This window comes from Solea solea, chromosome 20 (assembly GCF_958295425.1).
Source record: "Solea solea chromosome 20, fSolSol10.1, whole genome shotgun sequence".
Taxonomy (NCBI): domain Eukaryota; kingdom Metazoa; phylum Chordata; class Actinopteri; order Pleuronectiformes; family Soleidae; genus Solea; species Solea solea.
Genome location: NC_081153.1, coordinates 12,048,204 through 12,061,900, shown reverse-complemented (window position 1 = coordinate 12,061,900; position 13,697 = coordinate 12,048,204). Strand labels below are relative to the sequence as shown.

The window sequence follows — 13,697 nt, the reverse complement described above, 5'->3', positions numbered from 1 at the left end:
GTAGAAGAAAGCCGCTCCTTATAAATGTGGCAATTCATGTTGTCGAAGAGCACGGGAGCTTTTTACAGCTGCGGGGGAAACGAAATTAAAGTTCTGAGAGGTGGGAGATGTGAGGAGTCGGGACACCTGGCTCGTGCGTAAAATGGATACTGTTGCGACGCGCTGAGGGACTGCTGTCAGAGTGCTTCACCACAGAAGAAGAACAAGAAGACCGCGCATTAACACGCGTTAATGTGCAACATTTATTTATTTGAATTTAAACCGCCGCAAGTGTCCACACCACCTGTTGTAGCTCAGGTAAGTGTGCAAGAGAGCCTTTTTTTTTTTTTTTGCGCATTGTTTACCTGTGAATCACGGCTGGGTTTGTTCTTCTGTTCCCACAACTCATTAAACCAGTTTAACAGAGAAGATAAACACGCTCACACTGGTTATGCATAGGATTACTTAGTTTAAAAAAGAAGGAAAGAAAAGCTGTCTCACCAGTGGTGGTGAAGAAATTAAATTAGGATATAAAAGAGTGCAAATAATAATATTCAAAGAAGGGAATATTAGGCACAGTGATGATCTGCATGTTTCAATTTAATATTCTATATTGCTCAGCCAATTATATGACCTTATTGGACAAAGCTGTAAAATAATTAATTTGTGGTTCAGGTGAAATTGAAAGTATGACATGTGAGGGGATTAGTTAACTAAATCAAGATTAGCATCTCATTAGAGCAGGTGCACAGGTAATTCCCCAATCAGGCCAAACAGTTAATTAATAGGTACCTCATAAAGATGTCATTATTGATATAATTTGTGCAGATCATATCTAATTATTGCATTCTTGTCATTGCTGTTACAGTTTCCTCCCTCCAGTCAAAGATGACCGAGAGGGCCCCGTGGTGGAAGGCATTTCTTCCAAAGAGGAAGAGTGCTGGTGCCTCCAAGGAAGCGGGTTCACCCAACACCCTTGACCCAGACTTTGACCCCTTTGCACAGCATCCAGAGAAGCACAGAGAGCCGTCCAAGACCGCCACTGACCAGACCCAGTCTCCACAGGACTCCGGCAAGAACTCCAGCCTCCACAGCGACGACACCTACGACGACTCCCACCTGGAGTCCGTCTTCAACGAGCAGTCGTGTCGCCGGAACATGAAAGTTTCGCGCTCGGGCAGGTTCAAAGAGAAGAGGAGGGTGCGCTCGAGCCTTCCCATTCAAGAGAGAGAGACAGAGGGCATGGCGTCGGGCAGAGAGGACAAACGGTGATGGAGGAGGACAATGACAGAGACTACTTTTACAAAGATGCTTGAAGAGGACGGAGGAGTGAATTGAGTACGTGAACATGCTTGAAGCACTCGAGGCACCCCAGCAGGTCTGTTATGGTGACGATGATGGAGGTGACCAGGAGCATTCAACTTTAAAACAAAATACATACTACAGGAGTAAGGTCTATATTGTAAAAGTAATATTGAAGAATTGACCATGACCCATGTGCCAGAGGAACAAGACACATAAAAATGCATTCTTATTTGTTTACAATGGTGACTAAACCATTTTGCCAACATTGTCCCATAGACCCTCAGTGAAAATGCAGCGAGCACTTACAAACTTAGCTCAGGTCCTGCTCAGTGAATCCGTTTATTCATTGGAGAACTCATAAAATCGCCTGCAAACTTTAACAAGCGCAGTCACGGCACATTTGGATCAACACAAAAGATAAATGTGCTCCAAACAAACGTTGTTTAATGTGAGATGTTTACATTTTTATTTTGCCATAATAAGAATAAGAATAATATATGTTTGATAATGAAGGATAAATGCTCCCTTTTACAGTGCTTTTACAAATCATGTTGATTCTAAAGGGTGAGAAGGATCGTTATGAAGGTGTAAATGATTATTTTTGTGTGTTTTTTTTGTTTTTTGCCGTAATGTGTCAGAAGATGAGAGAGATGCTTGTGTGCAGCTATAAGTCACACGTACACTTGCCAGCAAAATGCATCAAATATTTTTAATGAAGGATGAAACCTGGCGTGTTTTTATATAACACACCGGGACCCAAACAAAAGCTATTCAAGTATGAAGTGATGATGTGTACAACTGAAGCAGAAACGGCTATGTGGCTATAGAAGTATGATCCAGCCTCTCATTTAGTTTGCTTTACAGTACTACTGTATTTTTTTTGGAATAAATCTGGTAACTCCTACAATCAGTTTTCTTTCTTTCCTTCTTTCCTTCTTTCTTTCTTTCTTTCTTTCTTTCTTTCTTAAGCGCCCCGTCACTTCTGTTTGAAGCTGTGTTTATCGTCACCCAACAACAAGGAGAACAATTTGGCCCATCGTGGGATTATGACATTGAGAAATACAATTACAAGGAATTAGTGTCATTTAAAGGTAGAGTCCGTCTATGTCACAACCAGGCCTGAAGCGATTCAGTCAGCCGCAGGGAGGAGCGCGCCTGTGTCACTGCATTCCTGTGCCACTGCTCCAAGTTTGAGGTGTGTGAGCGTGCACTCGTGCCTGTAAAACATCACCATGTCACTCGTAACATTTCATGGTTTCATTCGGTTCTTGTTTTGGAGTTGTTACTATGGTGCAGTGTACAGGCTGGGGCTGTTGCCAGTTGGAATCTTGGGGTTTTCTAATCAGTCTTGTATGAAGTATCTGAAAGGAATACTTAAGTCAAAGTATCTTACCAGAAAATGACTTTGGTAGACGTTGAAGTGAGGAGTTAGGATTGAGCCATGGTAGCTCAGTGGTAGGGCGAGTTGTTGTTCAACTGCAAGGCTGTGGGTTCAATTCCTGGCTCTGCTAGTCTATATGTGTTCTTGAGCAAGACACTTAACCCCATGTTGCAGCGTGTGAATTGGTATGAAAGACGTATGAATGGGTGAATGGTAAAATTGTAGTGTAAAACAGTTCATCAAGACTAGGAAAGCTCTATTTAAATACAGACACTTACCAACTCTTCTTCTTCTGATTTTATTTGGTAGTAACATAGAGGAAATGTAGTGGAGTAAAAGTTGCTAGAACTATACGTAACAAAGTCAAGTACAGATACGTGAATGTTGTACTTAAGCACAGTAACAAAGTACATTACAACACTGCATGTAATACCATGTTTTACACACAAGGGGGCAGAAATGTGCCATCATACAGCCTAAAAGTGGAGACACTATGACCGCAGTGGGAATAAAATCCCCAAAATCCATCCCATATCTTGTTAGTGCGCCGTCGCTATGGAGACGTCCTCACCTGTCAGTCAAAATATGATCTCACGCTCATATTAAAAGTTTATTCTACTGTACAGGTGCTAATTTAAGGTGAGGGGACTTCTTCTTTTTTTTTTAACTTCAGCTTTAAAACTGAGGTGATGACAGAGTCTCTCTCTAGTGTTGTAAGGAGTGGCTTAGCTCTCTCTCCCTCTCTCACTGTGTGTGTGTGTGTGTATGCGCGCGCCACCCGCTGCGCTCGCACGGGAATAAACCGTCAGCAGCCCCATAATAAAGAGGCCACCGTGCAGAACAACAGTTGCATGTTGTCAGCGTCTGCTGAGTGGACACAAAAACCGTTTCCTGTGCGCCCGGAGCTCCTCAAGGTGTACTTAGCAGAGCTGGAGTTGTGAAGTTGTGTCCTCATTTGACTAAAAATAACCTGGAAAAGTTTTTTCCCCCCCTCTGCCTCGTGATGAGGAGAGCACTATGAAGGCAGATTCTCGCTGAAGGTTCCCCGGTGGATCACTGAAGGTAAGACAAACTTTTACATGGATGACAGGTCGGGGAAGGGTCTCTGTGGTTTTCTTCCATCAGCGTCTTATTCATAGTCAAGTTCAAGTCGAGATGAGGATTGTTTCTACTGCCCATTGCATGTGTAAAAAGCTAGAAATGAATTATGTAAAAATAACTTATTTGTTACCTACTTCCATGCTTCTCAAACTGTGGTATGTGTGCCACCAGTGGTACGCAAGCTTCCTCTGGTGGTACTTGAAGGAAATAAAATAAAAGTGCTTTTATATACCACCAAAACAGATGGATATATAGATGGAAATTCATCGTGGAGCTGATACTAATGACACGTTGCTATTGTGATTATTTGATCAGTACAACAAAATGAGAAGTATCAATCATTGTTTCCCAAAACCTTAAAAGGATGACGTCCTCGAAATGACTTGTTTTATATTCAGTTTAGGAGAAAATAGTCTAGAGATTATTCACGTTTAAAAATAAATAAATAGTCAACAGTAAACTCCTTTCGTTTTCAACAGCTGCCATTTTCAGCTGCCCGTCTGTGTCTCGTGGGTTATTTTCTGCCGCAGAATGAACATTTTACGGAGCAGTGAAATCGACAACTGGTGTAAAAGAGGTGCATTTTCCAGTTTGTCCCACCTGCTCTGCAACAGCTCAGCTCACGCAGTGTCCGGGGGTCTGTGACACTGATATGGAGATAGAAATAGTAGCAGAGAGAGGACAGTGTGCCTGTTGCACAGAGTGGAATATAAATATGAATAGAGACAGATGCAAGGAGATTCACCTAAACCTTCTTCTGCTCTGTGTTTCACTGCATTGGATCATTTGAAAGGAAGATCATGCACAACCTTTGGTAGAGGATCAATTATGGGCCGAGCTGCCAACAGTGCGAGGAGTTTGAAACGTGTTGACGCAATCCTGGAAAGCTACGAGTGCTTATTATGTTGTTGCTCCTGAAGGCATCCTGTACACAACGACATGTTTTTGGTGTAAGCTGGGAAAACCCAAGAAAGTGTCGTAGAACGGTGCACTTTCCTCGATGTGTTCATCCATTCAGTCGCTGCAGTGAAGGCCCTTTGTCAGCGAGTGACTCGAGGGTCTATTACTCTTCACACAACACTCGCCATTGTTCCTCTCCAAAGTCCCACCACACAACACTGTGGGAAGAAGAGGAGGGCAGGGGCAGGGGCAGGGAAAGGCAGGGGGATGTGTCAGATTTCTCTGGAGAGGATGGAGCGCTGGCTGTTTCCTGTTTTGCGCTGTGTGGTGGAGAAAGCTCTTCCTGTTCGTGGAAGGGAACAGGGTAGGACATCTCGCTGAGTCTGACCCTTTGCACAGTAGCAGCTTCTGACATGGAAGAAGACAAAGTCCTGCCCACTGGCTGCAACACATACAGTACAAGATGCTGACTTTTTTTTGTCCTGTGCAGGTCTCTTTAGGCCGCAGCATGCCAGCACCGCCTCCTCCCCCTCCGCCTCCGCCGGCGCCACCTCCACCCCCACCGCCCCCCAGTGCTGCCTTGCCACAGGTAAAACTGTGCTCTTTCACCACTCTCTCTCGCTCTCTCTCCTGCCTCATGCAGATGTAAACACACACTTGAGTCCTTCTCACTGACCATCAACTATAAACCTGCCGGTTATTTGCATTATTGATCGAGGTGACACACACACACACACAGAAAGTAGAGAGAGCGAGCAGACAGCAGACTCTCAGTAGCAGCTGAGTGTAATGTTTCTACAGCAGACTCACGGCGTCCTCATGTTGAACGAGCCACACTGCAGATACACACTTACAATGTAACAACACTGTAATAAACTAAACAGAATTCTGCCACTAACTGGCCACTTTATTAGGTACACATGACACATTATAAAGTAGCAGGAGTCGCATCCACAGCAGTTTTTCTGCTCACTGGATATTTTTTCTATTTCATGCCTTAGAAATGATGCCGTTCTGAATGATGTCACCGCATTCACCTTAAATCACTTTTCTTTCCCATTCTGATGCTCCATTTGAACTTCAGCAGCTCATCTTGACCGTGTCTATGTGGCTAAATGCACCGAGTTGCTGCCGTGTGATTGGCCGATTGGATATTTGTGTTAACGAGCAATTAAACAGGGGTGCTTAATAAAGTGGCCAGTGAGTGTAGTTGTGGGACATAATCAGACAATCCTCTTTAACAGATAAAAAAGAATATGAATGGAACAGGGCAGATATTGGCAGAGTTGGAAAAGTTATAAATAGCTTATATATGGACACTTAATGTGCTTTGTGTGTTTTATTTCTTTTTTACTATGTAGTTGCGTGTTTTTATTGTTCATTGAGATTTGTTTTTTTTCATTATGCGATATACTGTAAATAAAATGCACTATTATTATCATCATGTTATCAGTAACACCTATACATTTCTGCTAAAACCTGTCAAAATGTCTGCTGTGAAAAAGGCTTATATTGTGATAGTTGGTGCCCATGTAAAATGTCTAATGATGTGACTGCACACCTTTGCATTTTTCTTCTGTCAGATGAGCACAAATTTAAAATGTTGAAGAAGAAAAAAGAGCCTACAGATACAAAACCCTGAGATAATACTAAGCGTGGGACTCATGATTCTCTCTCTCTCTCTCTGCCACAGTGTCCATCTGAGCCTCCTAAGCTCCAATCTGGAGGAGGTGCAGGAAGGAATGCCCTGTTGGCCGATATCCAGAAAGGAGCCAGGCTCAAAAAAGTCGCACAGGTCAACGACCGAAGTGCCCCTGCTGTTGACAGTAAGAAAAACATTAACACCTCAGACTGAGCTGCTCATAATATACGTACAGACTCTGTCGGTGTGTGTTCAGAGATTCGATGACGAGAATCACTGACTCATCCATTCTCACGGTGGAAGTGGGCTTTTTAACAGTGTGGTTGCAAATGAGTGTGTGTGTCCACTTCAGGAAGGAATGCACTACAGCAGATAAGGATGCAGAGGACACACAGAGTTTACCTTGGCAAACTTAAGAGGTCTGACGTGTATTGTATCACCAGTTTACCATCAGCTTAAGGAAAACAGAGGGGAAACTTTGTCTTATCATGTTCAACTAAAAACACTGTCAAACAATTAAACTAATGTATACTTTAAGTTTGAAGATTTGGCATTCAGGGGTTGAAGATTTAATGTTTGGGTAGTTATGGTATACATGGCCATTTAGACAGTATTCAATTACTTTTAATACAATTGGAGACATTGACAGATGGTGCAGAGTAGTGACACTGTGGGAAGCTGAGTGGCCTTGGCAGAAGTTTGCACTGTCTGTTTGTGTTCTTCACTTCTGTGGTCAAATAGCTGATACATGAGGGGTCAGTGAGTTGTGAGTGACTTTTAGGGAATCGTTGCTCAGTGAAAAGCAGTGAACAGCAGTTACATTTATGAAGTGCTTTCTATAAATAGGGTGTAGTTGGCCCTCATGTGATTTGGGCACTGCTTTTCTCATGTTCTTGCCCGAACAATTGCAGTGAAACTACTGAGAGATGAAACAAATGAATGAATGAATGAATGAAGAAATGACAGGTTTTTAGTTAATATTTTGGGTAATTAATGACTCACCTGTTTTGTATATGTGTGTTTTCTTTGCCCAGAACCAAAAACCAGCACTGGAGATGCATCGAGCGCTGTGGGAGTTTCTCAGACAGGCTCATCTATGGGACCGTCTTTGGGTGGACTGTTCGCTGGAGGGTTTCCCACTCTCAGACCTACAGGACAGAGAGATGCAGCAGTTAAGACCACAGGTTGGTGTAAAATGGCTTAGTGGATCTGACCTTTAGTTTATTTAACCAGGTAAAATCTTGAGATTCAAATCTCTTTTACATGAGACAATCAAGCATGATTCATACAGACGCTCTTTTCATTCATGTGTGTTAAAGTGTCTCGTTCCAGCTCGTCTCTGTCTCTGAAGCCGCAGTGGAACGCACCGGCGTCAGCAGACCATGAACATTACCGGACCCTGGAGCACCGGAGCTCCGTCCACCGCGTGCTCGCGCCGTCATCCTCGGCTCCTCCCTCCCCGTCTCACAGCCACAAGCACCCGCCTCCCTTCCTAGTGTCCTCTCCTCCTCTGCCTCCTCCTGCCCATCCCTCTGTTCCTCCCCCACCTCCGCCACCTCAGGCCTTCCAGGACCGTCCAGCCAACAGGCCTCCTCCAGTCCCCTCCTGCCCTCCCCCTCCCCCTCCATCCCAGGTCACCAAGCCCACCTGGCTTCCCATCCAGCACTCCCAGCCCTCTGCTCCTCCTCCCCCACCCCCTCTGCCTCCTCCACCTTTCCAGGCTCCCTCTGCTGTCCCTAGGGACCGCTCCTCAGGTTGCTTCCACCCTCCGCCCCCCACTCCACACATCCCCAGCCCTCTGGGACCTCCTCCACCGCCTCCTCCTCCCCCTCTGCCGGCATCCTACACCCCCACCTGTCCGTCTTCTCTCCCTCCACCACCACCAAAGATGCCCCCAGTGCCCTCCCCAGCCATGCGCCCCCTGCCACCGTCATACCCTTGCAACGCTCCCACTCGACGGCCTCCTGCTGTGCCCAGAAGTGCGGGTAGGTGCACACATCTTTCCTTGCCATTAATTACAGCAGGATAATTGATGAAAATATGTTTTTTGTGGTTGGACAAATCTATTTGTTGACTCATGTATGCATTGAGTAAACCTGATATTTATGTTAACATATCAAACTAAAAAAAGCAGAGCCCTTTATAGCACTTTATTTTTTTTCCATCTTATTAATAATTTGGATCGATGCTAGATATAAGATACACAATGTAATAAGTAACAAATGTGTAACTTTTTTATAAAATTTTCTTTGAACCTTTATTTTACTAAGGAGTCACACTGAGATTAGAATCTTTTTTGCAAGTGAGACCCAGACTTTTGACTTTGGATCAGGGTTAAAAAAGGCTTGGGAACCAAAATACAGTAAAGTTGATGTTTAAAGAAAGTATTTTGTCTTATGTATTTAACAAGCCCTTTGCGCAGCAGCCTGATTTCATTAACAATGGTTCGTCAAAACCCCAAATGATTCCAAAAACAATTACAAAATCTGGGCTTTTATTCTGAAAATAATACTGAATGATTTCTCGTCATCTGGCAAAAACACAGACATTTAGTGGAATCCCTGAGTTAAACATGCAGTGTGAGTAAAGATATATACAATACACAATCATTTATTTATTATTTTAAGGTCAATTCGAAAGATTCATTTCAAAAAGCCACTTTTTATAAGTGCAATGAATTCCATTTGTTTCAACTTCAACTTAGGTTTAACTATGTTGTGTTGTCATTTCCTCGCCGATGTCAGACTCCTCTAATTGCCCGTGTTGCAGGTGCCAGTCGGCTGGCTCCTCCCCCAGCTCCTCCAGCACGTTCCCCCTCCACTGAATTGTCCACGCGCATTCCTCCGCCTCCCCCACCTCCTCCCCTGCCCCCATCCAGTCTCAGGAATGGACACCTGCACAGTCTGGGTGAGACTTTCAGACATTTCAGAGAATTAGACACAAACGAACGGTTGTGAGATAAACTAGACACAGTGAGCGAATGCATCTTCTCTCTGTTCCGGCAGATGATTTTGAATCCAAGTTCCAGTTTCACCCAGTGGAGGATTTACCTCCGCCTGAAGAATTCAAGTCTTTCCCTCGCATCTACCCCAGCAAAGAACACAGAGGTAGAGAAGCAGCACCTTCTATCGTTTCTTTTCACAGTGTACCCATGACCTCTGATGTCTTTCCTTCTCTTTCAGTGAACCCCAAACCACCTGGGATGAGGACACACCTCAGATGAGTCAAAAGCCTGCTCTTCTTCCCCCACACAGCAAAACACACTCTGTGTTCTCCTCCTCCTTCGTCCTCATGACAACAGCATAATTCCTATGGACCTTCTGGATACCAGCTGAGCATGTGTGTGTTTTTGTGTTTACTGTGTGTGTGTGTGTGTATAGAGTGTCAAACAGATTGTCCCCGCCTTATGCTGACTATGTGACTTTTGACCTTTTCCAGTGTGGAATGTTTTGAATGCGTGTGAGGAGGAGGGCTCTCCCTACTCATACTCATAAACGACATACGGACGGTTTGTGCAGCTATTCTTCTGAGGACATCTGCACTGACTCCCATTCATCTGGACGGCCTAAACAGAGCCCTGTCCCTAACCTTAACTATAACCAGTTCATGCCAAATCCTAACCTTAACCCAACCACAAATTCAATCTTAGCCCTAACCCTTATTAACCACTTCCTCAGAAATGAGGTTCTGCCTCATGAGGACCACGTTTAGGTCTCTAACTCTACACTCCGACAACAGTGTTTTCCAGCAGCTATAATTAACATGACTCTTGCCACAGTTAGTAACAGCTTCTACACAGGGGACATTTTTTTTTTCTCTCACGCTTGTCTCTCTTGAGAGATATACTGTCACGACATAAACAGAAGTACTGTTAAAGTCAAGGGTTTGAACCACAAACATTAGAAAACAAGAGTTTTCCGATAGTCTGCCTCTTTGAATGAGGTAAATACGTGGTCCAGCAACGACATCTGTACAAGATGCTCCTTATTCACATTTGTATAAATACCTCACAAGTTGCTTTGGTGCCTCAGCAGGTTTGTAAAGAGCCAACGATGTAGCCTGATTACACTGTCGGGCTTCATGTGAAAATGAGACGAGATGCAGGTCAACACACGCCACAATTCACTCGCACAGCAGAGTATGCTAAACCGGGATTTTCATTTAGAATTTCACTTATACTGTCGTGTGGCTTTTTCTCATTTTTATGTGATTATTTTTCTACGTACCAAAGCAAACTATGACTGCAAACAGTGTGGAAATACATGGGTTTTATACTTCACTGAGTAGTTGTGTGTTATTAATAGATGATGAGTGAGGTTTACTGTTTCCCCATCTCCCTCTGTCCCAAGCCTATGCGAACACAGTGCCACCTGCTGGTTCAATGTATATGTCTACAAGAATGGACCACAAAAGTACACTAGAACATTCTGTTTTAAGAAGGTGACCACATTTATTAATGGTTTATTTAGACATAAGAAAAAACAAATGCACAAATCTGCCCAAATCAGGGCAGCCATTTGCCTTATTGGGATTAGTTTTGACTTGTTTACATGAACAAAAGTAAATTCCAAAGAAACAGGGTGATCTGGATTCTAGTCAGCACTAAGGGGAACATTCTCTGGTTTAAAGAGTCGCGTGTGCAATACTTCAACAACAGCCTCCAGCACTCTGGTACAGTTATTAACAGGTACAGTCATTACCCTGTGTGCCATCACATGAGTCTTCTCTGGATATGGAGAGAAAATCATTCTTTAACACCACAAATTAGAAAACTGTAATGTCAAAGTCTGGATTTTCTCATCTGTATGTGGCAGTTTTTGTACTGGGTCCCTCAGACGAGTGAATTAGACTTTAGTACAGGAAGTTCTAAAAAGGTTTAAACTTAGAAAAGTCAGACCATTTTCCCAAAAGGACAACATTTGGTCATTTGCCACTGAAAGAAGTGGAAGAACACACACAAAAGGCAAAAAACTACATCACATAAGGTAGAACATTTAACAAAATCACTGTCCCATCACCCGCAACACACCGCTTCAAAAAGATAATGTGGAGAACCTGAGAGAATCTTCTTAACCACCTTGACCCACGACTGCGAGAGACTTTAAAGTTCATCGTGTCTGTATGTGAACTCTCTGGAGGATATGACGCCATCTTTGTTCTTATCCTCTTTTGCAAAGATATCTGCCACCATGTTCTCGTGCAGAGTGTCATTGGGCGGGTAGCCGTGACGCTCAAACTCCTTCTTCAGGTATTCTCTGACCTGGCAGAGATTTGGAGACCGGGTTGAAAGAGAAAATGAAGATAAAGATGCGTTTGTGTGGCATACAGACTTAATAAACTCATGGTGAATGCTGAAGAATCATCTAACACCAATAATCAAATCCCAATGTCCAATTTAGGAGTGAAAACTATATAAACTACCGTAGCAATCACAAATTTTTGCAACGGGATGTAGTAACTTTCTCAAATGAGGTAGTAGATGTTAAGATAAATATCTCATCCTAATTCCACTCAGTCGTGGTTCTTTAAATCCCTCTATTCTTGACTGCTTTTGTCCTATGACCAATTATCCACCAGAAAAAGTTATCCTTCTGCAGGAATTAGAAAGCTTTTTGGAGATCAACAAGTTTGAGTGTCTTTACCTCATGTTTGGAGAGTTTCCAGTCATCGTTGAGGTCCATCTCCTGGAATGACTCGTGCGATCTCGGTCCATTTCTGATCTCAAGAACGTCAACGATGAAGGTCAACGTGCTTTCGGGTGGGATCTTACCTGTTAAGAGGATAAGACCATGGTACAACAAGAGCTGAATGAACTATTGTCTACTACAACTAGTAGTGAGTATTACCTGGTTTGGTTAACTGAAGCTGTGCAGTTAGTCATAGCAAAGGTTACAGAGGTGCAGAAGAAATAAGATGTTAGCTGGTGGTATAAGGGTTATTGGTATTAGTTGTTATGTGTCTGCTTACCAGGACAAGGCTTAGTACAGTTCACATGCTCCATGTTGAGGAAAAAGTGGACTAATGTGACTGAATGAAACCTTCATTCAGTGTAGCAGTCCTAGAAAACCAACAAGACTGGTTTACATCCAAACATGCATGACATACAGTATGTACAGTATCACATGTTACAAAACCGCGAGCATGTCTGAGGAAAAGAGTGCGTTGTTCGACACTTGTACAGATCTACGGCACCTTTTCCTTCCTTCCCATAGGCCAGCGCTGGAGGAACGATGAGTTTCCTCTTCTCTCCGGCACACATGTCCTGCAGGCCTTTGTCCCAGCCTTTTATCGCTTCCTTGATGCCAAGTGTGAACCACATGGCCTGCTTGTCACCCTCGTTCCGACTTGTGAACAGACACAGAGGCGGGTTTATATGTGTATGAAACACACTTCCCTGCAATTATAACATGTTTATAATCTGGAATGATTTTTTTAAATGCCCACCTTCATTGTATTGGGGTGCTAATGTAGGTTTTTGAGATGAATACCACAACATGAATGTGTGAGCTAATTATAAATTAATTTCATTTTTTGCTCTGAAATAGTGCATTGGTTATGATCTAATTAAACAATTTATCATCAAATTATTCCGAGGGAAATAACAGGTCCCTGGAATATAGTATTATTCGTTATCTTACATGTGGTCTTTCACTTGTACATCAATGGGAGACTGATATCACTAAAGGAAATGTGGGTTGCAGCTATTGCAGGTGGAAATGTACTAAATTATTTTTTTTAATTTCATTGTCACCAAGTTTCTTCAGTGTCACATAGATGTTTAAACTTTGGATATGTGGCAAGAAAATGGAAATAAACTGAATAGAAAATAAATGCAGTTATTTAACATTATGAACATATAACATTACTGCTCTGCTCCTCTTTCACGTGGCCATAGGTAGAGGCGTAACCACGGAGATTCATTCCAAACGAGCCCCCCATGTGCTGCACCTTGAAACATACCTGGAGTGAAACATGGTCCCGTTCTCAAAGTAGCCGTCGTGGTGCACGAGCAGGATGTCTCCATACTTCGACTTTCGGCGACAGAGGAAAGGTTTGTGCAGCACTTCTATCTCCACCTCAGCCTCGGGCAGTTTCCCCCCGCTGACCGAGAGCAGCAGCAGCAGGAGGGAAGAGCAGAGGCAGCTCAGCACGGTCAACATCAACATCCTCCGCTTCTGCTCCGCTCACTCACACAAACAAACAAACACGACACAACAAGTGCGTTCACGTTACGCTGCACAAGCAGGAACAACATGTGTGATCAATCAAACCTCTACGTGGCAGTGACGTTTCAACAAAATAGTTGTTGCCGGATATATTCCTATGATTGGTTGCTTTTCATCGCAAACTCCACCTTTAGACACGCCCCCTACAAGGGTTGCCAGGTCC

The 13,697-nt window shown here is 43.4% G+C and overlaps 3 protein-coding genes across 4 annotated transcripts; 2 read left to right on the top strand and 1 right to left on the bottom strand.

The window, feature by feature from the left end:
• Positions 1-2,191, top strand: LOC131447175 (proline-rich protein 15-like protein). The gene is made up of 2 exons (XM_058618717.1): positions 1-297; positions 848-2,191. Exon 2 carries the CDS (start codon positions 868-870, stop codon positions 1,249-1,251), a length of 384 nt encoding a protein of 127 aa, XP_058474700.1. The 5' UTR covers positions 1-297; positions 848-867; the 3' UTR covers positions 1,252-2,191.
• A 1,179-nt stretch (positions 2,192-3,370) lies between these two features.
• wipf3 (WAS/WASL interacting protein family member 3) lies at positions 3,371-10,587 on the top strand. 2 transcript variants are annotated; one of them, XR_009234005.1, is made up of 9 exons: positions 3,371-3,727; positions 5,157-5,255; positions 6,360-6,492; positions 7,343-7,492; positions 7,628-8,293; positions 9,078-9,215; positions 9,314-9,415; positions 9,491-9,647; positions 9,747-10,587. XR_009234005.1 is itself a non-coding variant. In XM_058618714.1 (8 exons), the coding sequence occupies exons 2-8, from the start codon at positions 5,175-5,177 to the stop codon at positions 9,529-9,531; spliced, it is 1,311 nt and encodes a 436-aa protein (XP_058474697.1). In that variant the 5' UTR covers positions 3,371-3,727; positions 5,157-5,174; the 3' UTR covers positions 9,532-10,587. The 2 variants fall into 2 exon arrangements, 1 of the variants encoding a protein (XP_058474697.1); XM_058618714.1 differs by having other exon boundaries at positions 9,491-10,587.
• Positions 10,588-10,733: 146 nt separating this feature from the next.
• LOC131447174 (peptidyl-prolyl cis-trans isomerase FKBP14-like) lies at positions 10,734-13,608 on the bottom strand. Its single transcript, XM_058618716.1, has 4 exons — positions 13,269-13,608; positions 12,501-12,652; positions 11,951-12,078; positions 10,734-11,568 (listed from the first exon to the last, which is right to left on the bottom strand). Exons 1-4 carry the CDS (start codon positions 13,472-13,474, stop codon positions 11,410-11,412), a joined length of 645 nt encoding a protein of 214 aa, XP_058474699.1. The 5' UTR covers positions 13,475-13,608; the 3' UTR covers positions 10,734-11,409.
• Between the last annotated feature and the right edge of the window lie 89 nt (positions 13,609-13,697).